Here is a 23,824-nt window from a genome sequence, read left to right as displayed (position 1 = left end):
CAGTACACTGTTATTAGATTCTTGTTTCTACAACACTTCAATACTGTGCAGTTTCATAAGAATGAAACTTACAGAGTAAATACCATGAATATTAAAGAAATAAACCTTTTAAATCCAATTTGTGACACTGACATATATGATATATGTAACTTGGTTTTTATTTCTATGTACTCTAACTGCATCAACAAATTATAATAGTTCTTATCATGAACTGTACCTACCTCTTATACAGCTGGTCCGAGGATCACCAGAGAACCCTGGTGGACAGTAGCACTCAGATTTATGATTCACTACTTTACAGAGAGCATTAATTCCACACACCCCAGTACTGATACATGGGTCTACAATAAAAAACAATAATATGTGAGTGTATATATATATATAAGACATTATATTACTACAACTCTATTCAACACTGATTAGTCCCTAGTTCCACTAGTTGGTACAACCATTTTATTTAACACTGATTAGTCCCTAGTTCCACTAGTTGGTACAATCATTTTTATTTAACACTTATTAATCCCTAAATCCACTATAAATGGTACAACTGGTACAACCATTTTTATACAACAGTAAATCGACCCAAAATTTACTAACTGGTATAACCATTTTTAGTCAACAGTAATTAATCCTTAGATCCATCAACTGGTATAAATAACACAGATAGTTTTAGTTCCTGACCTGATCTCAGTGTATCTGAACACATGTAAAAATATTTTATAAATTCAGTACTGTGTTGAAAAACACAGATACTGGACAAGAAGCAATTACCACAGTAACAAGAATCACATAAAAAAAAGGAGACAGATAAAACTAAACAAAGTAAGACAGACACCAATGAATGATTATATACAATGTTATAAAGATAACTAATATATATTGCACAACATTGATATTTTGTGTACCAACACCTTGTGAGGCAACTGTCATTGTGTACATCGAATATTTTACATCACCCACAGGTCTTGTGGGTAGAAATTCGTATCCTTGATACAAGTGAACAAGTTGATTAAACAAACATCATGTTGTACAGAGTGAATATTCAATATTTTCTGTTTTCAGTACGATTGCCAGAAACAAAACACAGCAGTCCTAGCTCTTTTAGAAAAGGTTCAACACAAATATCATAAATCTAAAACTGAAAAAAAACGACAGCAATACTTACTTTCACATTTATTCAGCACACATGATTCAGTTAGGGTACAGTCATTGTCAGTTCTACATCCAACTGGAAGAATCATGTTAATTAAATTATTACTATGTAATGCACAATCTACTACAACTTTACAGTACATACTGACACAATTAACACTGATATGATACATACAATTAACAATGGTCTAATTTATGCTAATGTTAAAGTAACCCACATTTACTAAAACTATCTACACCATGTTTTGTACATAAATATACGTGTGTGTGTGTAATGACAGTGTTATCAGTTATGTGACACATAACAACAGTGTCAATTATTAAGAAAGACATCATATATACTAGCAAAATACCTACCAATGCACTTGCGAAAAACACAGATTTCACCACCTAAACAGTCCAAGTCTTCTCTGCAGCCCTGTATACAGTGACCTTGGATGCACAATTCTCCTAGAGCACAGTCTGGATCTGAATGACACGGAGCTGAAAAGACGAAGTTTTAGTCAATAGGAACACTGAGAATTACATGAATGATATTAAAGGTTAAAATTTCAAATTTCTATTAGCTCAAATATCATGCTTATCTATATCAGCTATATATTTATATAAATCAGAATACACTATAATCTTGGGGTACAAATACGACTAAGAGGTTCTCAGGACAAATATTTTAATATTTAGTTTTATAGTCAGGTGTAATTACAGGTAAATAAAGAAATTATGTCATCTCTTCTTGTTTCAATAAATTTGCTCGTTACTTACGTCTACATCTATTGTTATCACAAACAAGCCCGGCAGGACATTCACGATCATCGCTGCACACAGTGGGCACTGGAATATAAACAAAACTTACTAACTTTTCATACAGTGATGTTAAGCAAACTTCTGAGTACTGTAATACACAGATATTGCACAAAACCTTAACTTCTGTAAATTTCATAAACATAATATGTGATTACTGATTTTCATTAAAAACTTGTTACTCTCTTCCATGTTGCACAAAAAAAAAAAATTTAAATTTGTTTTCAAATCAAACTTCTTACCTCGAACACAGCCACGACTTAACTCGTTAGGATCTCCAGTGAACTGGTCTGGGCAGTAGCATATTACTCTGTGGTTTTCAACACGACAAAGAGCATTTGGACCACAAACATCTGGCTCCAAACAAGGATCTGATGAAAAATCAAAATTACACCAGAGGTAATTCATGTTATAACAAATAAAATATGAATTTATTTCATAAAACACTCTTTTATTGGTGAAGGATAGTGAAGGAAAAACAAGCAAATATTTCTATCACCAAGATTACGTAAAAAACATAGATGAGAAAAAAAATGATAATGTGTTTCAATGTAGGTTAAAAATATGAACTGAAATACAAGAAGAAAGTACACAATAATAATTTCTGATATTTTTATAGGTTTAGAATTACTTTGATAATCAAAAGTAGAATATTTTAAACATGTACTTACTTTTACATTTTGGTGGACCCAATCCGTCAGAAGCACAAGCAGCATTTGGAGGACAGTCAACATCTCCATTTGGACACTCATTAGGTCCTCGACCTGAAGTTGCATTTAATCACAGTGTTGACATAAGAACTTCCATTAATCAGAAACTTCACAGAGATATTTTATTTATTTCTGTCAAGTATTCAACGTAAACTAAATAATTTTGTGATATAACTTACATAAGTGACAATGTTTTTAAAAGGATGAAAAAGTATAAATATTTGTTAAAATTTACAGTTTTCACTTTCAGTGCAAAGTCGACACTTATGTGCATAGAATCATAATAAACTTTATAGATAACTGGTTACACACACTTCATTATAAATCTGAGAAATTGGTAGTTATGTGCCTAGTTAACTGATGTGAAAAAATATTTTGTTACTTACATCCAGGTTCACCATATGGATTACCAATATTTCTCTCAATTGGACATTCACAGTCATATCCTCCAAACTTGTTCTTGCAGTCAGCACTTGGGTGGCATGGTCTGTTGCCACAGTAGTCAATAAGACGGCACCCAACCAGGGGGTCCCCTTCATAGCCGTCTCGACAACGACAGATAGCAGAGTGGTCTTGTGCTACACAATACGCATTATCTCCACATATCTTTTGCAGTTTACAAGGATCTAAAAATTATAACAAAGGGTTTTAATTGTTTTCTGTGACTCGTGTAGAGATTAACAAAAAATTACAAAGCTTCTTTTAGAGTTTCAGTTTTAGTGCATTAACATTTTCAGAACATGTGAGAAGAACAGTGGACAATATAATACATACCAACACACTTGTTGTTGTCACAAACTTTATCAGGAAAACAGTCATCATGGGTGATACATTCCGCTAGAAAAGAGAAAAAAATGTTGTTATAAAATTGAATATCAAACCATATTTTAAAACCAGAACCTCATGTTTCAATCTTTTCAAATGATGAATACAACAGAAAAACACATTTCATACCTTTTTTACATCCGACTCTGTCGTCTATTGGATTTCCAATAAAACCCTTTGGGCACTGGCACTGAGAAACATGATTTATCACAACACAAATAGCATTTCTACCACATAGTGTAGTTGCACATGGGTCTGAAAGTCAAGATGAAAAAAATGAACAATAAGACAATAGTGTTTAGTATTCCTATACCACTTATGTACACTTACATTAGAAGTGTTATTTTTTTATTTTTTATATTTTAAAATATGTTGACTTTTAAAGTAAAGTATCTTTTAAAAATAACAGCTAAGAATAACTAAGTAAACTGAGCAATATGAACTAAGACCACTGAGTAGTAAAGAGTAATTATAGAGTTTTCTAGCTGACAGAGGACTTACCAAGACAATCATCGTAGCCCTTTCCTGTAGCACGGCAGGCAAGGACATCATTACATTCATAATCAGAGTTACATCTGTCCACTGAGCAGAAAGAAGGATTGGTTAATAATACAAATTTAAAAATGAGAATTATGCTTTTATCATTCACAGTAAACACCATTATAAACAGTAAGATCAAATTACTTAACAGTTTCAAAACTTAGACACCTCACTAATTTTGAAATCAAATAAAGTGAACAAAACTTTTTTATCTGATCGTTATCATTCTGACAAACAACAGCCTTAAAATGTGCCTGAATTTCCCACAGAAATAACAAATATAAATCATAAACTTATATGTGTCTCATAAAGTAGATGACACATGATCTATTACAGTATTGTTACTGTCAAAGGTAAAATAAAAACATTTTAACATTCAAAATTGTTCCATCATATTTTACTTATGAAGAAGTTTCTTAATAGAATAAAGAATTATTCATTCCAATTTTAATTAAATCAAATGGATACAATAAAATTATGTAACATTGATACAGAACTAGATTAGAACAAACAAAAGTTACCTGTCACACATTTTCCACCAATACATGCCTGTCCCTCAGGGCATTCTGAGTCACTTCGACAGATAGCTGTATTAAAGAATGACTGAAATTTTAACTGGTTTGTACACAATCAAGAATATTAAAAGAAAAGCTGTTTAGCTGAAAATTATGGATAATTTCAGTAGCACATATAAGGTATTGAGAAAAAAACATTGAATTTTAATAAATTTTATAGTCTAAACATTTCTGAACAAGTGCTTGTAACATTGGATCAGAAAAAACAATTAGTGACAGGATATAAACACGTACGTTGAAGTAGTCAAGTCTTTATATTATTGGACTGTGTAATTAATAATAATTAGTTTGATAACGAAACTTGATACCAATATTCAATGAAGAATAATAACTATCTTTAGAAACTCTGTATCAAGTTTATTTATTAGAATATACAATCAGAATTATTTTATGAAAGAAAAGCACAAGTTTAATTTGTTTATTAGTTTTGAACATTGGCACAAAGCTACATGAGGGCTATCTACACTAGCCATACCTAATTTAGCAGGGTAAGATAAGGAAGAAGGCAGCTAGTTATCATCATCCACTGTTAACTCATGGGCTACTCTTTTATCAATGAATCAAGTATGTATTGACTGTCACATTATAATGCCCCCATGGCTAAAAGGATGAGCATATTTGGTCTGATGAGGATTTGAACCCACAACCCTCAGATTATGAGTTGAGCACCATAGCCAACTGGCCGCGCAGAGCCTAGCATCAGTTTAAAACAAAATAAGACTGTCAGTATGTAACCAATTCTAATAAAAACACTTAATGATAGACTTGAAAATATGTACATTTTGAAGAGAAAGTAGTAACAGTTAATTAACCTACAGAGAATTTCATCAATACTTACAGATGCATTTTCCATTTTCACATCGTTCATTGATTCCACAGTCACGATTCGATTTACACCTACCTGAATATCAAAAAGATACTTAGAAATTAGGCAAACGTAACTATTGTATAGAAAATACAAGCTACATCATAACATCCCTAGATCCTATAATTAATAAAAATATTCTGGTTTACATAGTTATTTTATTTATTTCAAATCTTTACACCATGTTACCTTTTACCCAACTTTAAATAAATATGTTGAAAAAGTAGAATGAAAGACTTTATGTGTCTTACAAATAGTCAATCCATTTCTATAACTAATTACTATAATCAACAGAAGACCAGACTTACTTCTACAAACTCCATCTTTATAGCAAAATTCACCAGCTGGGCAATCAATATCACTGACACATATGAGTATTCCTATGATTTAGTAAAAAATCGAAATTTTGTATAATTATCAAACCATAATATGTTTAATGTATGCTTAAACTGTTTTCTTTTTCTTACAAACGGTTTCAACAAAATTATAAAAAAATATAAAGGGATAAGTGCTGTAACAGAGTATACAATCCTGAAGATTAAAAATCCACTAATACAAGCACATTTTATTTTAAATCTATCAGTCAGTTATGGTGATCAGCAGTTATTTTATTTTAGTTTCCTTTTAGAAATATACCTCCATTTATAAGATTTCCAAGTAGACTACACAAACTTAGGGTCTAATCAATAAATCAAGTCACCAGAAAAGTAGAATGTGATTCTTTGTATTTCAGTAAAAAGTGAATTGCAATTTCACAAGCCTGTTTACAGTAGATATAATTAACTTCAAACTGCAATATTTACGTAGCTATCATTAATAACCTCTAACAGTTTTACTAATAAATTTCAAACACATTTTCTTACTTCTACAGCCAGCAACAGGGTCACCATAATAGCCATCTTTACATCTACAGTTCACATGATGATTTTGCGCCACACAGATAGTATTTTCTCCACAAATATTCTGGCTTATACAAGAGTCTGTAGAACATAGAATTAATTGGGGTAAAAATCCAATTTTGTAGCATAATTCAAAAAACAAATAAAAACAAGTAATGAATAGTGACATTCAAATATATTTAAATTTTCTAATCAAAATATAAAAACACATTATATTACACATCAGAATGATAATTATACCCCAATAATTAGGAGTTAATAAAGTAAAAACTAATCCCTTGATAGAGAATGCATCAGGAAAGAGAAATGAAGGAAACATCAAACAGAAAAACCTTATATCTCCAAGCACTTGAAGAAGGGAGATACAGTCAGTACACCTACATATAATTTTCCACTCTAATGCATGGCTTAGGTTTAAAATAAAACTTCAAAGTTCAATATACACATTTAACATCGACTGAAATTTTCTATATATATTTCAAATCTCTGCCAAATCAATAAACACTTTATAAAAAAAAACAAGCACCTCTTATGTTAGGATATTTATGAAATATTAATGTAAAATAATTTATAACTAAATATTATTTCTATGTTTTGGAACTTAATTTTAGCCCATGTACTGTCAAAAATGTATATGGGGATCTCACCTATACACCTGTTCTTTATACACATCTCATTGCTGTGGCAATCTTCATTTATAACACATTCAACTGTAAAAAGAAATTTGACTGAGTATTTATGGAAGAAAACATACAGTATAATGTAAAACAATTACAAGAGATCTACAAAACATTTGCGGTAAAATTATCTTTATTTCAACAATATTTCTATAAGTACAGGAGTAATAAAAAAGAATTTTAATTGCAGAAGTGAAATCTATAAGTCTACTTGTCTTAGGCCTACATTAGTTAAGCCTTTATTAAGTACAACCTATATTCAATAAAGAGATAACACTGTAATTTGCATACAGTTTTTGTTTTTGTTTAATTAGGGCTAATCTTTACCATACTTAATATTATCAATAACTGAACTTACAATGTTATTCTTTGACCTAATAAAAAAACTATAAAAAGCTTTTAATAATTTGTTGTACAAAATGTCTACTAAAGTTTATTTAAGTCCATATATTTTTGTTTACATCTGTTGAATTGAAGTGTGTGCACATGTGCATTTAAATAGTAAGATACATGTATATTTTCAGAAGAGACAAAAACTGATTAGTACTATAATAGATTAAGCCCATACATTACAGACTGACTGTTCTATTTCTCATGAGCAATTATACAATAAAATAAAAATTTGTCTTCACAGCTATTTCAGTGCAATCAAAGTTTCAATTAATAGTTGTACTAAGAAACTGCTTCATCAGTTTTTTTAAAAATATTAACAAACTAAGCAACATATAACTATTCCTCGGAAAACTTTTCTTTCACTAGTTATTTTATATATATATAACCACAGGAACCCTAATATGATACTGTAACTCTGTAGATACTGATCATTTACCTTTATCACATCTAAGATGTGGATTTCCTGTATAATCTGGTGGACAAGAACAAACTGGTTGATGATTGACCGTGTAACATATTGCATTAGCAGCACACATTGTTGGATCATCACAGGGATCTGATTTTAGATAGAATAATATTAACAAACTTATTAATTGGTTAAAATACAGAAATCTTTATTCTAAGGTAATCAACAGCATGCATGACATTAGTAGTTCAATCCCTTAAACAGAAAAATGTAAAGACTGCATTTAAGTATGAGAATAAGCACACATCAAACAACCTGCATGGTTAGAGCCAAAACTATACAAATCAAACAGTTATGAACAGTACATTTGGTTGAAGTATTTTACAATTAAAAGCTCTTCATAACTCTGACACGAAAATTATTATTAAAACCTTTTAACTACAATGTATCCAGATGAGTTTTAATTATCTTGATCAAAGCTCTCACCTTTACAGTAAGGCACGCCCTTGACCAGAATGCAAGCTGCTGTATCAGGGCAGTCTGAGTCTCCGTTGTAACAAATGTTAGGATCATGACCTGAGTATAAATTGAATGAAAATGCTAATGTTAAAGCCATGTATATTACCTTTGAATAATTAGGTCTTTCTCAAAACATTAAATAATGTTACTGTATAGCTTAGACCATGGATAATGCAGGTAAAATATTAACAGAACAAGAACAAATTACAGTATCTCTTTCCATAACTAATTATACTCTTATTCTTATTTCAATATAAGCCACACTAAAAAATACAGGTAAAATGATATAAAAATAGAAGACAGGCGATAAACTTTTGTTCTTTCACGTTTGTTGTTATCAAATATTTACTTAACATACATTTTCTTGTCTGTAACACACATTGATTTTATCTTTAATAGATATTTCTTTATACAAGTGATGGTTATCTAAATAGATATGTTTTCTTATTCCTATAATATATTGAGAATAATACAGTAAGAAACACGTACATCCAGGATGCACAAAAGGATCACCAACTAAACCTGGAGGGCATCGACAGTTGTAACTTCCTGGAACATTCTCACAGACAGCACTGGTATGGCATGGATGAAGCTGACACTCATCTTTATCTACAAAATAACAACTAGTTATTAGATTAAGGATTAAAGTAACAGAGAGAACATTCCAAAATAACTGATATGTTATATAGTGTCTATGAACAAACATGTTTCATTCAAGATAACACCTAAACTCTTTACATGGCAAAAAAAATATATATCCTTTAGTTGTTGGAACTAGACTTTCAACACAAACACCAGGTTCTACTGCTGTTTTTCATGGATGACTGACATTTCTAGATTATTTCAGTCCTGTCTATTAATGTAATATTTACAGGTTTCAATACTATGTATTTAACAAAATTGAGTTAAAGCTAAGAAAAATACTGTTATTTGAGAAATTCTCGTAAATTTTTGAAATTCTCCAATAACAGGCACCAGGTAGTGAAGAGAAAGGGACAAAAAAATTCATTAATTTTTAAATTACATAAATGGGCTTACACTCATGGCCTTTAAACATACAGAAATAAGAGAAAAATTTACTACAAAATAAATCATAAATCAATTTATGTAACTTTAACATTTTGTGAGAAATGGTATGCTGGTTTTACCATAAAAGCTGATAAAGAGATGATTTCTTATCTATAACAATTCTTACTTACCAACACAGGTTAGACGACCATTGTTCTCGTATCCAGGCTGGCACCGACAGAGAGCCTGTCTACCCCTGACAACACAGGTACCAAAAGGTCCACAGTTTATTGTGGCACAAGGACCTAAAAACAGAATAAGTCTTGTGTTTAGAAATTTTATTAGGCCATTGTATCTTAACAACATAATAACTTTAGGACAAGTTTGAAAGTCTAGAAATAAACTCGCACCCACATGATGTATGAAATGGTAAAACTTTATCATTAAGGTTTTGTAGCATTAGCTGCTGCATCTTACTGATGTGCTTAACAGAATACGATTACAATATTAGTGAGGTAGAAGATGAAATGGAATAACAATAAAGAATTATGTATAATTGTTTTAGGAATAACAAGCTGTACAAAAAAACAATATACACAAATGAAATTACAGATTCACCACTTGCCTTCACACAGTAATACTTCTACACTAATTTCGTAAAATTAAGCCTTATTTTTTTAATACAAATAAACTACAAAACTTACTTTCACAAACAAACTCGAGACACTGGCGATTAGCTGGGCAATCTGCATCATGTAGACAGTCAACTAGAAAGTATGACATGTTTTAGAAAACAGAAATATAGCACTTCTTAATTCAAGAATAGATTTTACTTTGGAAATTTCTTTGCAACACAGTGTTCTTACATTGGATGTAAATTTCTCTTATTATATATTTATTATTGTAAACATGATATTTTGAAATGTATAAACCAAATAGTACTGAATTCACTTTTAACAGCTTCAAGCATTTTAAGCTAATACAGATTATATTACAGTAAATCCAAATTCAGAATATGCAAATAAAAAATGTTTTCTGTCAGATTTTCTCAAAACAAAGTATATGAAACAGTTATGTACTAAAACACTATTGGAATAGTTTCTATTGTTAAACAAGTTATTTTGGATTATCTTGTAAAAAAAAATGAAGAATGCAAAATCCAATCCAGTTAGAAATAATGAAAGAATTCATTTCTTCAACTATAAATTATTTTAAATTCCACATATTAGCCAAACATTCACCAAGAAATACACCTAGCTTCATAAATAAAACTAAGTAGTGAATTAGTTCATAATTTTCTCATAAAAAATTAAACATTTCTTTGTTGAGATACAAATTCAATATTTACAAACCTGAGCTAGCTGACTAACCAAATCATCAACTAAATCATCTATCTATTCTAGTGTTACTTATTTTTTACACTACTAAAACTGTTCTGAAAATCTGTAGCAAATTCTGGATCTTAAGCCATGCACATATCAAAGTGGCATCAAACCTCCCCCTGGCCAATTAACAATACAAACATTTATATTTAAAATATAGACTACAACGGCACCATTCAACATAATTTATCATACTACCTCTGATACATCCTCTGATTTTGTCATATGGATCACCAGTGAAAAGACCTGTTTTGGGACAATAACACTGAGGAATGTGGTCATGAACAGTACACAGAGCATTTGGCCCACATGGAATTTCATCGCAAGGATCTGAAAGGTAAAAATAAAGTTGAAACTAATTTAACAGATGAAATAACAGATTGAGAAAGATATTCATTTTGTAGGAAGTTCTTTTCTGTACAAAGTATTTTTCATTTGCACAACAAAAATATTAGTCAATCGCAAATCACATGTTTAATTGATATTTCAAAGTACATTTTGATTTCTGAGCAACGAGAGTGTTAGTTTTCTTTAAAGCAAAAATACAATTTTTTAAAAATTATTCAAAAACTAAACTTTCAATGGAAATCAGACTACCACTTGAATTGGTTTTTAAATTACTCAGTTGTTACATTCAGTGTCTACCTACACAAGAACATTTCAAAACTATATAAATTAACCTACTTATACATTTGGGTATTCCATTTTCATCCTTTCCACATGCTGCATTAGGAGGGCAATCAACATCACCATTAGGACACTCTCCTGGACTACGGCCTTGGAAAAAACAAAACATATAATCAGCTTTAAGGAAGAAATGTCTACAAATAATGAAATTCAGCCTTCATGCTACTGATGCTATTAGTCTCTAAAATAATATAAAAATAATAATACATTTCTCTGATGTTTCATTCAATGTAGTTTACCAAAAACACTGACAAAGTCCACTGTGTCTAGATATATAGTTTAAATATTTTGCTATATGGCTTTGAAATAATTAGTTTTCTGAACCTATCCATAGAAATAAGAAGCAGGTTATCATTTATTAGAATTAATACTAATAAATTCCTCCTCACATGAAAGGAAATGCATGTATTCAACGTGATATAAAAGTAGTGATACTTAGTAGAATTGATGTTTGTTGCAGAACGTATATGTCAGAGTAACAAATATTAATAAACAATACACGAAAATTTCCTTCTTACAAGGGTTGTTTCACACTACTTACATTCTGTGTAACCATCTCCAATGTCACCATCTTTGCAGCGGCAAAAGTAGCTTCCTGGAGTGTTTTGACAAATAGCTGTTGGATGACATGGATTTGTCTGGCATTCATTGACGTCTATTTTAAAAATAACATTTTGTTTTAATGTTCCATACAAGTTAAGCTGAGCCATAATACAGTAAAATAAAAGTCATGAGAGAAGTTATAAAACTTATTGTGATATTTGGAATTTATGCACGTGCAATAACTATGTTTTCTGTATTAATAACTTACACAAATATAAAATACTTCCCACTTGTAGAAAGTTAACCATTTCCACAAATAAAATTCAGTTTACTCAACAACATTATGCAGGTATCTTCACAACCTGCTGCAGTAGGTTTAAACCCTGGTTTACAGTTATATCTGTTTACAACGTCATACACATACCTGCACAACCTGTTGGAGCAGGTTTAATCTCTGGTTTATAGTTCTACCAATTTACAACATCATGCACGTACCTTTACAACCTGTTGGAGTAAGTTTAATCTCTGGTTTACAGTTACATCTGTCTATAACGTCATGCATGTACCTCACAACCTGCTGAAGTAAGTTTAAATCCTAGTTTGTAGTTACATCTATCTATAACATCATGCACATACCTTCACAACCTGTTGGAGTAGGTTTAAACCCTGGTTTACAGTTACATCTGTTTGCTTCACAAAATTGATTCAAGTGACAGTCACTATCACTTCGGCAACCAACTTAAGACAGAAAAGAAAGGAAATCATTTAGTTGTCATAAGTTGCTATTCACAAATCAACATTACAAGAATAAAGGTGTGCCAGAACTTTTGAAAGATTGAAATTATTAAATACAATTTCTAATAGGTCCATCAATAAGATGAAATGTATTAAAATGTTGTCTCTAATGGTAAAGTAGAACACATAATTTATGCTAAACATTACATTCAACACACCAACTTCCATAGAATAAATCAAGTTACATTTTGTTCTTTGAAACCATATATAATTCACAGTGTTCATCAACTACAAAACTTTTTATGGAAACAAATTAATTAAATACCTCTACAATGTTGGTTAATACAAATCTCTCCTGAGGGACAGTTGCTGTCACTGGTGCAAATAGCTGCCAAAAATAACACAGAAATATCAATGTATACAATAGAATAATATTTATGTGAAAATAAATGTACATTAAAATATTTTTAGTTATTTCCTTGTAAATTAAAGTAGCAGTCCTTAAACAGTTTGTGTACAAAAATGAAATTTTACTGATTTTAATGTTTTTACTGGAAATACATGAGCAGGTGATAAATACAAACTGCAAAAGCCAACAAGAGATATTTACTTTCACGTTAATAAGAAGTGTACGAATTTCAAGTAGTAGTAATATTTTCTTATAAGGAATAACGTAAAATTTTTTCACCTAGCATTACCAACATTGTTAATAAATAATAGATAAAGTAACTGGTGGAAACTTGTCACTCACCTATACCGGTACCATTAATAAATAAAGACTTGACACCTACCATTACCAGCATTATTAACAGATAGAGCAATCAGTAACAAACATTTTTGATAAATGAACAACCAGTAAAAGGTTAAAACTTACCCATACATACATTGTTGATACACCTTTCACCATCAGCACAGTCATCACAAGGAGCACGGCAACGTTCATGAATACAAATCATTGGCAGTGGGCATGGCCTTTCCGGAGAACAAGTGTAAGGGGTACGCTTACAGCCAAGGATTGGTGAGGGGTTTCCTTCAAATCCTGGAGGACAAGTACAGCCAGCTTCATGATTTCTTACTTGACAGATAGCATTTGGCCCACAAATACCTTGAATTTCACAAGGGTTCTTACATCTATTCTCAATGCAGGCTTCATTCAAAGCACAATCACTGTTCTGGCGACACCCTATCTGACAGAAGCCTTTTTGTATACATGCTTCTTTTGGTGGACAACCAGAGTGGACAAAACAGGATGTCACACAACGATTATTGATGCACTTCTCTCCAAAGGCACACTCACTGTCTCGGCTACAGAAAAGCCTACACTGGCCATCGACACAAGCTTCATTTGGGCCACACTCTTCAGCTGCCAAACAGATATGAGAAATTCTCACACATCCCACAATTGGCTCAGGGTTTCCATGGAAACCAGGAGGGCAACTGCATAATGCTTTATGATTAATCACCTCACACACAGCATTTGGTCCACAAGAAATTAGGTCACATGGGTTCTTACACATACGTTCTCCTGACTGATCTGGAAGACAAGCAGCATCAGGCGGACAGTCAACATCTCCATTGGGGCAAGAGTTTGGATGACGGCAACCTTCAGTGTATGGGTCCCCAATGTATGTAGGTTGACATTCACATCGATAGGAACCTGGGGCCTCAAAACAATTGGCTGTAGGGTGACAAGGGTGAGAGTCACAGTATCTGATGACTTCACATCCATTAGTGTATGGGTCCCCTGTTTCTCCAGGTCGGCAGCGACAAATAGCTTTGTGACTTTGGACAAGACACAATGCTCGAACACCACAACCATTCACACAGGGATCTACAGAAAACACAAACATAAAAGTATAGTTACAAGATGAGTGATATACTCTTAAAATTTGTTAATCAATTAATAACAAATTATATAAAAAAACTACTGCTATACAAACATATAACATATGTATAAACAGTGTCTGTTTATCATTTTCCATTCAATGTCACAAATAAAACTCTTACCGAAGCAGTAGTTTTGTGGGGCACAAGCTCTATCACTTGGACAATCGTTATCTGTTAAGCATTCCACTACAATAAAAATAAAAAAACGTTTACAACATGATCTGCAATATTTGGACTTCTCCATCTATTCTTCTTGGTCTCAAAACAGAATATCAGATTTGGTACTGGGCCCTTCATCAAGCATGGTATCCAAAACGTGATTTGTTGTTAAAAGATCAAGAAAAATGACAGAAGTCCAAATAAAACTCAGCATTCATGGTGAACACTGCTTAAATCTATTTGAAAATAGGATAACCAGTAATTTTAACCAAACAGTTTGTGTTTATTAAAAAAAAGTTATTAACTATTTCAGCAAAAATATAATTTTTTCCTTCCTTTTAATAAATACTTTGGGAAAATTATACTGACATTTGAATTTAAGCTACTAAAGGTGAAAAATCTCAGCAAGTAATTGTTCAGGGTAAGTAATTTCTAAAGCATTAATAACATTTATTTAGCAAGGGAGTAGAGAAGTTGCTCAAATATAGTAATTAGAGGCACTGATGAACAAAATGGTTATACTCTTATTGCTAGCCTTAACATTAGGTTTAATACCAACTTGTAACCTTTAGGAATAATTATTCACCTATAACCATTAGGTTTACTGCTAACCTGTAAGCTTTTGTTTAATACTAACTTATAACCCTTAGGCTTAATTTTTCAGGTAACTGTAACTTTTAGGTGTACTACTAACTTGTAACCTCTATGTTTTATAATAATTGTATAACCTTTAGATGTGATTATTCACATCTAACTTTTATGTGTATTACTAACCAGTAATCTTTAGATTTAATTCTTCATATGTAACATTTAGATTTGCTGTTAGCTTGTAATCTTTAGGTTTAAGTGCTCACTTGTAACTAATTGATTTAATTTTTAACTTGTAACCCTTTGATTGATTTGTTAATCTTACCTACTGGATTAGCTGTTAATAATAGTTTGTCTCATATAAGAACTAAGTTACTAAAATTCTAACAAATGTACCATATTAGTGACAAGTTACCTTTTTGACAACCCCTGATAAAATCATATGGATCACCTATGAAGAGACCAGCTGGACACTGACAATGAGCTTTGTGATTATGGGCTACACATGCTGCATTTGGGCCACACCTCATCTTTTCACAAGCATCTGTAACAGATCGATTAAAATTAACAGCCTAGTGTCACCAAATACATTCAAACATATTTAAGTCAGTGATTCAAATTTAATGACTCTCCATAAAAGTCATGTAAAAAAGTCAGAATATAGAAATGCCTTCTGTTAACTATTATAGAAAGTATAAAACAAATATCAGGGAATTGAAACACCTTCTATTCACTGACTCATAAAACTGGTATAAAAAAAAGCACATACTAGGTCTCAAACTGTAAATATTCTTGTGTATGTATATATGAGTTGGAAATTGGATCTTAAAAAACTATTGCATGTCCATATTTATACCCAAAAATGTAAGAATTTGATAATGAATTCCTATAAAAATGATAATTTCAAAACTGGATTTCTATGTCTTTTTTTTAGTTATGGTTACATGCTAGAGAGGTTTTTATCACTGGTCCAAACACACATTCTTCTCTCTTCAAGTAGGAAGTCCAATCACAAAACATTTTTCAATGCATGACCCAGGAAGTATGACAATATTCCTTATTTAAAACAATTCACCACAAGAAGACAAGTCAGTAACAACCTACTACTATTTCTTTACATATAAGTTATTTAATTAGTAATTCATCTTCTACTTTATTAAATTATATATTAATATTATTACTACTATGTATATCTTTTTAAACGAAGTTTTCCCCCCAGTGTAAATAAATGCAAGCCTAGATTAGCGTCAACAACCTGGTATTTAACTGAATGAACTAAGAAAATTCATTCAACGTTTTTATTCCTAAAATAGCTCAAGATGAATTAGATTCTTTATAGGAAACAAAGGAAAATGTTAATTTGGTCTTAAGTGAAAAACAAAATTTGGAGACTTTAATTTTCAATCACCTTTACTCTTTAGTATACTCTTTTCTTGAGAAAATAAGTAATTCTTTGATAAGTAAAACACACCAATGAAAATAGAGCTTACCAATACATCTATAAGGCTGGAGATCATGACGACATTGATGGCTATTTGAAATACAATCTTCATCAATCTCACACTCATTGGGATTAATAGCTGAAACAAATGAGGAAATAGTTAGTAGATTAAACACCTTACTCATGTTTAATTTATTCTTAGATTGACTACTTACTGTATACTTTAATTTCATTCATAGAAAACTTGAATTTATATTATCATATTCTTATTCTCAAACATATATGTTCTATGGAGCATTAGGTAAATTAAATCTGATGTGTATGTACTAAGATGAGACTAAAGTATATCTGAACATCTGTTGAAAAAGGGGTAAAAAGAAAAGCTCTTCCTGTTACAATGTGTTTTCTTAAATAAAAATCTGTAATAGCTGGAAAAGAATAAATCCCAGCAAATGTTTTTGTATTAAAACTAAAAGTCATTTAAACTAAAATTTCAATGTATAAAGGCTAAAACTGTTGATAATTATGAAATGCTTCACAAAAAAGGAAATTATATCTGAACTCTTAATAAAAAGTTTTAATTAGGCTTTTCAACTACACCTAATACATATATATATGTATCAATATACATTTTGTTAATGACACACACATACACATGAGTTTACTGAGTTTTCTTAAACTGTTTCATGATTCGGCTTAACTCAACCCAAATTATTTTATTCTATAAATTTACAGAGAGTTTTCTAATACTATAAACAACTGGCTGTTATTTACGAGTTACAAATCTACACAAGAAACAATATATCTTACGACGACATCCATCTCTAGTGTTGGGATCGCCAGTGAAACCCTCTTCGCAACGACACTGTCCACGATGGTTTAGAGCGACGCAATCAGAATTTGGTGTACAAGAGAAATCAATGCAAACCTCTGAATAAGAAAATATTCTTATTTTTATAAGCACACTTGCATAGAAACATCAGTAGCTAAAATAAGCACAACTTAATACTAACTTTTCAGTCTTTAAACCTAATACTAAGTTGATTAACATTATAGCTCAATCAGACCTCATGTACTTTTATTCATGCACCTGATACCAAGTACTGACAAAAAAGTGGCCCAAAACTTATGTTTACACTGCTTTATGTATAAGTAAGGTTCACTCTACCAGCACATTTGATTGTTAAAAGACTCACACTAACACTCCTTGATAAATAAAGGTTCACTCTACCTGCACATTTGAGGATTCCAAGGTCATTGGGTTTGCAAGACTGGAATGAAGGGCAGTGTTTATCTCCTTCACACTGGTCAGGTCCTTTTGCTGTGTGAAAACAAACTTTTCAGCAAATACCACATTTTCAACAAGAAAATTCAAATAAGCAAAGATTATTTCTTCTTTATGCGTAGATGGCTTAATATATTATATGTTTAAAAGAAACTACTACATCTTTTATTTTCATATTACTTTTTTTCTATAAGATCAGTGCAGTCCAATTTTTTATAATTATTTTTTACCAATGAACACCAATTGCATCTGCTAAAAAATTCACAAAGCACTTCAATTTTTATAAATACACATATATTTTTGCTTTTCATAGAAATCTGACTAGAGTCAAATTACTTACAAATACAGGCCATAAAGTTATTGGGATCTCGAACAAAGCCTTGGTCACACTGACATTCATGATGGTGGCCCTTGGATACACAGTGAGTATGGTCTCCACAGGTTACATATCGACAAGCATCTAGATGAAGAAACAAAGTAGAAGCTTAATGTCAAGTTCTAGAGAAAAACAATTAGTGATGCAATCTAAAGAAATATACTGAGACAGAATTAATGGCATAGTGACATAAACAATACAAAGAAAGAGTGAAATACAGTGTTATACTGTTTTAAAGTGTGATTAACAAAGAGATATAGAGATGTTATGGTTCAACAGGAATGTGCTAGAAAGAGAATCACCTAACATTGTATAACTGATAACTAAGTTTCCATATCACTATAACACATCTACATATATTTAAAAACTTTTAGTACCTACCTACACATTTTTTGATACCACTATTGTCAGACTTGCATACATCTCCTGGCCTTGGGCAGTCCTGATCTCTTTGACATTCATCTCTTGTTGGTGCTACAAATATAAAGAAGAATAAAGCATGTGTTACATATATAACCATATGAATATGACAAAATATTATCAAATAATCTCCTATGGAATATTAAAATTTCTCAAAAAAAAGGTTTTTTCCCTTGTGAAACTCTGAATTAACTATTTGAAAACAATCACTAGTTGTATGTTTTATTCTTTTCCTTTTAAAAAACATTCTTATAAATATCTATTAGATATTTTTAAATGAATGATGTAACCAATGTATTGAAACTGTTCTAGTATCTGGTGTACAATACACTTCCACTTACTATCCCTTCCTCACCTTACTACCAGATCTATTCTAACAAAGATCTCGATTTCCTCACCCAGATTCTTTATCACATCCAGGAACTGAACCTACACAAACATATTTCCAACTGCTATCCATTTTTATTAAGTTCACATTAGATTCAAGAACTAAATCAATACAACCAATTCTTCTTGATTCAAGAACTAATATACAGTATACCAGTAGAAACAATTACATATTTTACACTATATATTCAGATGATTTCAATAAAAAACTTATTCTGAGACTAGTTTCATTAAGTTTTAGCCTTGATCTATTGATTGATGGAATCTCTTTTCTGCACAAATTTCTTTGTTGTTACCCTACAAAAGACTATTAAACACTGGCAAATATACAGCCACATCATCTTTCCTGCTAGCATGATCTCTCTTGCTAGATTAATGTCCAGATATCAAAACTTGCTTGTGTGCCAACGTGTTTTAAGCCACCTAGTTTGTTAGATCAAATATACCTTGAACTACATTTAAGATTATAAATAGCATTAGATGTTATTGTCAGTAAACCTAAAATTTTAAATCTTTATAAAAATGTTTTGTAATCTATAGTCAAGTTTAAAAGTAACTGGTAAACTTTTCTGTTGAAAAGTTCTGGCAACATGAATGATCTTTGAATTTTAAACTTTGTTCTTTTTTCTTCTAATCTATTTTTAAGATCAATATCATTGCTGTTTTCTAGTACAAAATTGTTAAATTATAAAAAACACAAACTCTATAACATTAAATACTATCCTATATTTAATTACACAAGATTATTCATTTATTAATTAAATCCATCACCAGAGAAGAGTGGTTGAAGAAAGATTACATAAATTAAGTTAGGTTTAAGGACTATGACTAATTATTTTCGATTTGATAAAAGTTCCTATTTCAGACTGAATGCTTGCAATACATACGTTTACATCCATTAAGCAGATTACTAGGGTCACCTATGTAGTTAGGCAGACATTCGCACCGTGCTTTGTGATACTTTGTATTACATACAGCATTTGGGCCACACTGTAAAAACTGGCATGCATCTGCAAAACAATCATATGTTCATTCACATAAAACTAATACAACAATACTGTTTTGTTCAGAAATACATTAAAACTAGCTTAACAACAGTGTTTTATTCAGAAGTATATTAAAACTAGACTAACAACAGTGTTTTGTTTGGAGATATATTGAAGTAAAACTAACCTAATAAAACAGTGTTTCATAAATAGTCAGTGCATAATTACCCCACAGAAGTATTTAGATCAGAAATACATTAAAGTAAAACTAAATTAAACAACAGTATTTTCTGGAGAAAAATGTTAAAGTAAGACAAATTTACCAATAGAACTCTGTTGGAAAATATGAAAATAGCTAAGCCATTTTAACTTTAACTTTTAATTATCTTTTGGAAATAGAGATATATGTATCTCAGTGAACATTTATTTTGTTTGAATTTTTTTTCCCCATCAACTCATACATTGAGCCCACCACTTCTTTCACCTTTTATCATTAAACAAGATTCTGAGGAAAAACAGGAATGCTACTGGTGTATAACTTTTACAGGTGGTGAAACTAATCATGCCGATATCATATATTCTTATAAACCAACAAATATAAAGAGTTTTACCGAAGCAATCCAAGATGCCTTCATGGTTTTGTCTACAGATATCATTGTCAGAGCAATCGTCATCACTGTCACATATATTGATGTTGATTGCTAAAACATCAAAGTCATATTAAAACTTACACTATCAGAAAGGTATATATATAATTTTATGTATTTTAATAACACAAAAATATGAGTAAATGCTAGAAGTTTGGCAGGTACAAAGCCAGATTTATTATATTATTTTGGTATACAAGTTCAAATTACTATACTGAAATTACTGTGAATTATAAGAATCCAAAACTCAATACACAAACTTTAAACAATACAGTCCTAAACATAACTAACACAAACTGTAAATGTTAGAATCCAAAACTTAATATATAAACTGTAAATATTAGAGTCCAGAGTTCACCACACAAACTATAAACCTTACAGTCCAGAACTTAACACTTGAACTATAAATTTTATAGTCTAGAGTTTAACACAAACTGTGTATTTGGCAGTCTTGAACTTATCTACACGAACTGTAAATTTTGTAATCCGTAATTTAATAGATGAAAAAAAAAGTAAAATGATTAAATTGATACTTACTTTCACATCCAGAAATTTTATCTTTTGGATCTCCTGTTGTACCTTCTGGACAGTAGCAAATAGCTTCATGACCTAGACCTTTGCAGATGGCACGTGGACCACACTCAGCATAGACACATACCACTAGTTTTCGTTCAACAGAAATAGTTGTTAATTAACACACTTATACAACAGAAAAACTTGTTACTAACTTTTACAGTTCCAAAGGAAATAATATACATGACAGTAAAAATATTTTCAGAATTTCATGATTAATACTTTAACAATGGAAAAACATCATATCTAACTCTCTTTGGTTATCTTATGTTCAGGGTTACTGATGAGGAGTGGAATTCTCTGAAACTAGTATAACTAAGTAAAACACATTGATCAAAATGTAGATTATTTGAAGTGGACTTCCCATTAACTTAGACTTCAAAATTAGACAGTTTTTGAACAACTAAGTTTATTATGGAAAAACATCATATCTAAAACAACTCTACATAAGAGTATTATAAGAGTTAACATATGTTATATCACAGACAATTATTTTAAATGAAGCAAGAGTATATTTAGAGGAAAGATGAGTGTAAAGAAGTTAATCCACATTTATAGCATAAACAAGATTAGGAAGAAGAAGGTTATCCAGCATAACTTTAGGGATATCAAAGAAAGCAAGAACTTACAAACACATTTTCGAATCTTATCCAAGTCCACACGACATACTCTGTCACTCGCGCAGTCACCATCAGCAATGCATTCATGAGGCACTAATTCAATATAGAATAAAAACTTAGTTTATAGAAGCTAATACATTATTTAAATCTAACAAAGAACACATTTTCTTATCAAACAAAAATAAATATTCTTAAAAATAATTATCTTAAACTACTTATAATTCCAACTTCACTCTGTTGCTCTCCAAGATTGTTTTCTGACAAGTTTAATTTTGAAGTTTTTGAATTTAATATCTAGAACACAAATAAACTAAATGACTTTATTCTTTTACAGGATTGACATGATATTATGTTGAATATTACCCAAATAAAATAACTGTTTGAAGTTTTGCATCATATACAATTTATTATTTGAAGATATAAAACAATAACATTTCAACACTTACGTTCACAACCTATATCATTGTTATACGGATCGCCAACAAATCCTTCAATACACAAACACTGAGGATGATGATCCACTGTTATACATTTTGCATGTGGTCCACAGATTTTAGTCTGACAAGCATCTATCAACAAAGTAGTCTTTCTAAGCACCATGTTTACAAAAAGTTTACTCCAATGCAAAATGAGCTTACTGTGAACAATAACTCAATTACAGTGTTCTTACAAGTACACAGTAACAAATACTATGTGAAGTATAACATCATTTGTCTTTTAACTGCCTTGTGAAACATACATAAAGTAGAAGAACATAATTTCTTGGCTTAATTGGCATTAATTTTTTTATCTTATTATGGAATTATATGTTTATAATATACAAGCTTCAAATATTTACCAAACATAATTAAAAAAATGTCTATACTGATTACTGCATTTGTACTAATGCATGGTATGTTTAATTGATTTGTCAAAAAAGTATTAATCTCTGATTTTTTTCATAAAGTTTTGATATTTTTAACCTAATTTGCCCACAAATATCTATCTCTGATTTTTTTCCATAATTTTTTGATATATTTAAACTGGTTTGCCCACAAGTTTATCTGTCATTTTTTTTTCACAATTTTCTTACACACAACCAGTCTTAATATTTTAACATTTATAATGTTTGGTTACTGTATCAAATTATGACCCAATTTAAGTCCAGTGTGAAATAATTTTATGTTAAACATGCAAATATGCATACATGATTATATATTTATACATATAATTTTCTACCCAGGTTGTTGGCTTTTTCTTATTCAATTAAAAACTAATATTTATTAGGTTTGATGTTCATAAGGCATAAGTTACAAGCAATTCATACCATAGCAATCCCTAACTCCATTTGGGTCAGCACGACACATGGCGTTAGATGGACAGTTGTCATCGTATGTACACAGATGGACTGGAAGAGCTGTATTTCAAAGAAAGAAAGTACTTTTATGCTAAATCTTTTGAATGCAAATAATATTCAAAACCCTTAGGTAATATTCAAATATCTCACACAGAATGAAAACATTTTAGAGCTGAAAGTTCTTAGTTCTCGATACAAAACAGTGAAAATATCACTCACTTTTACATCCAACTTCCTGGTTATAAGCATCTCCAGTATATCCAACATCACAAGTGCACACAGCTCGATGGGCAGAAGCTGTACATCTGGCATTGTGTCCACATAACGTCTCTAAGCATGCAGCTGTGTGTGAATTAGAGAAATCTTCATCAAAATCAATTACTGACCAGTTAATTCATATAA

At 30.8% G+C, this 23,824-nt stretch overlaps 1 protein-coding gene across 2 annotated transcripts in view; it reads right to left on the bottom strand.

Moving 5' to 3' along the window:
• Positions 1-23,824, bottom strand: part of LOC143255491 (uncharacterized) — a 142,045-nt gene that overhangs the window by 45,496 nt on the left and 72,725 nt on the right. For both annotated transcript variants that reach the window (XM_076511232.1, XM_076511233.1), the window contains exons 53-92: positions 23,642-23,764; positions 23,393-23,482; positions 22,533-22,655; positions 22,096-22,179; positions 21,431-21,553; positions 20,858-20,947; positions 20,148-20,270; positions 18,835-18,927; positions 18,418-18,537; positions 18,024-18,113; positions 17,603-17,722; positions 16,842-16,931; positions 15,767-15,895; positions 14,725-14,790; positions 13,592-14,548; positions 13,043-13,105; positions 12,619-12,720; positions 11,981-12,094; positions 11,437-11,529; positions 10,951-11,082; positions 10,075-10,137; positions 9,562-9,675; positions 8,852-8,971; positions 8,330-8,419; positions 7,874-7,993; positions 7,015-7,077; positions 6,332-6,448; positions 5,777-5,848; positions 5,442-5,504; positions 4,550-4,615; positions 3,990-4,070; positions 3,618-3,743; positions 3,438-3,500; positions 3,050-3,289; positions 2,625-2,717; positions 2,196-2,324; positions 1,915-1,983; positions 1,510-1,635; positions 1,166-1,228; positions 222-341 (exon numbers count right to left, since the gene is read on the bottom strand). In XM_076511232.1, the coding sequence (XP_076367347.1) occupies positions 222-341; positions 1,166-1,228; positions 1,510-1,635; positions 1,915-1,983; positions 2,196-2,324; positions 2,625-2,717; positions 3,050-3,289; positions 3,438-3,500; positions 3,618-3,743; positions 3,990-4,070; positions 4,550-4,615; positions 5,442-5,504; positions 5,777-5,848; positions 6,332-6,448; positions 7,015-7,077; positions 7,874-7,993; positions 8,330-8,419; positions 8,852-8,971; positions 9,562-9,675; positions 10,075-10,137; positions 10,951-11,082; positions 11,437-11,529; positions 11,981-12,094; positions 12,619-12,720; positions 13,043-13,105; positions 13,592-14,548; positions 14,725-14,790; positions 15,767-15,895; positions 16,842-16,931; positions 17,603-17,722; positions 18,024-18,113; positions 18,418-18,537; positions 18,835-18,927; positions 20,148-20,270; positions 20,858-20,947; positions 21,431-21,553; positions 22,096-22,179; positions 22,533-22,655; positions 23,393-23,482; positions 23,642-23,764 (4,923 nt within the window). The remainder of the gene's footprint in view (positions 1-221; positions 342-1,165; positions 1,229-1,509; positions 1,636-1,914; positions 1,984-2,195; positions 2,325-2,624; positions 2,718-3,049; positions 3,290-3,437; positions 3,501-3,617; positions 3,744-3,989; positions 4,071-4,549; positions 4,616-5,441; positions 5,505-5,776; positions 5,849-6,331; positions 6,449-7,014; positions 7,078-7,873; positions 7,994-8,329; positions 8,420-8,851; positions 8,972-9,561; positions 9,676-10,074; positions 10,138-10,950; positions 11,083-11,436; positions 11,530-11,980; positions 12,095-12,618; positions 12,721-13,042; positions 13,106-13,591; positions 14,549-14,724; positions 14,791-15,766; positions 15,896-16,841; positions 16,932-17,602; positions 17,723-18,023; positions 18,114-18,417; positions 18,538-18,834; positions 18,928-20,147; positions 20,271-20,857; positions 20,948-21,430; positions 21,554-22,095; positions 22,180-22,532; positions 22,656-23,392; positions 23,483-23,641; positions 23,765-23,824) is intronic.

This window comes from Tachypleus tridentatus, chromosome 7 (genome assembly GCF_004210375.1).
Source record: "Tachypleus tridentatus isolate NWPU-2018 chromosome 7, ASM421037v1, whole genome shotgun sequence".
NCBI lineage: Eukaryota > Metazoa > Arthropoda > Merostomata > Xiphosura > Limulidae > Tachypleus > Tachypleus tridentatus.
Note: the sequence above shows the minus strand (reverse complement) of the source record. Positions and strands in the feature narration are given on the sequence as shown.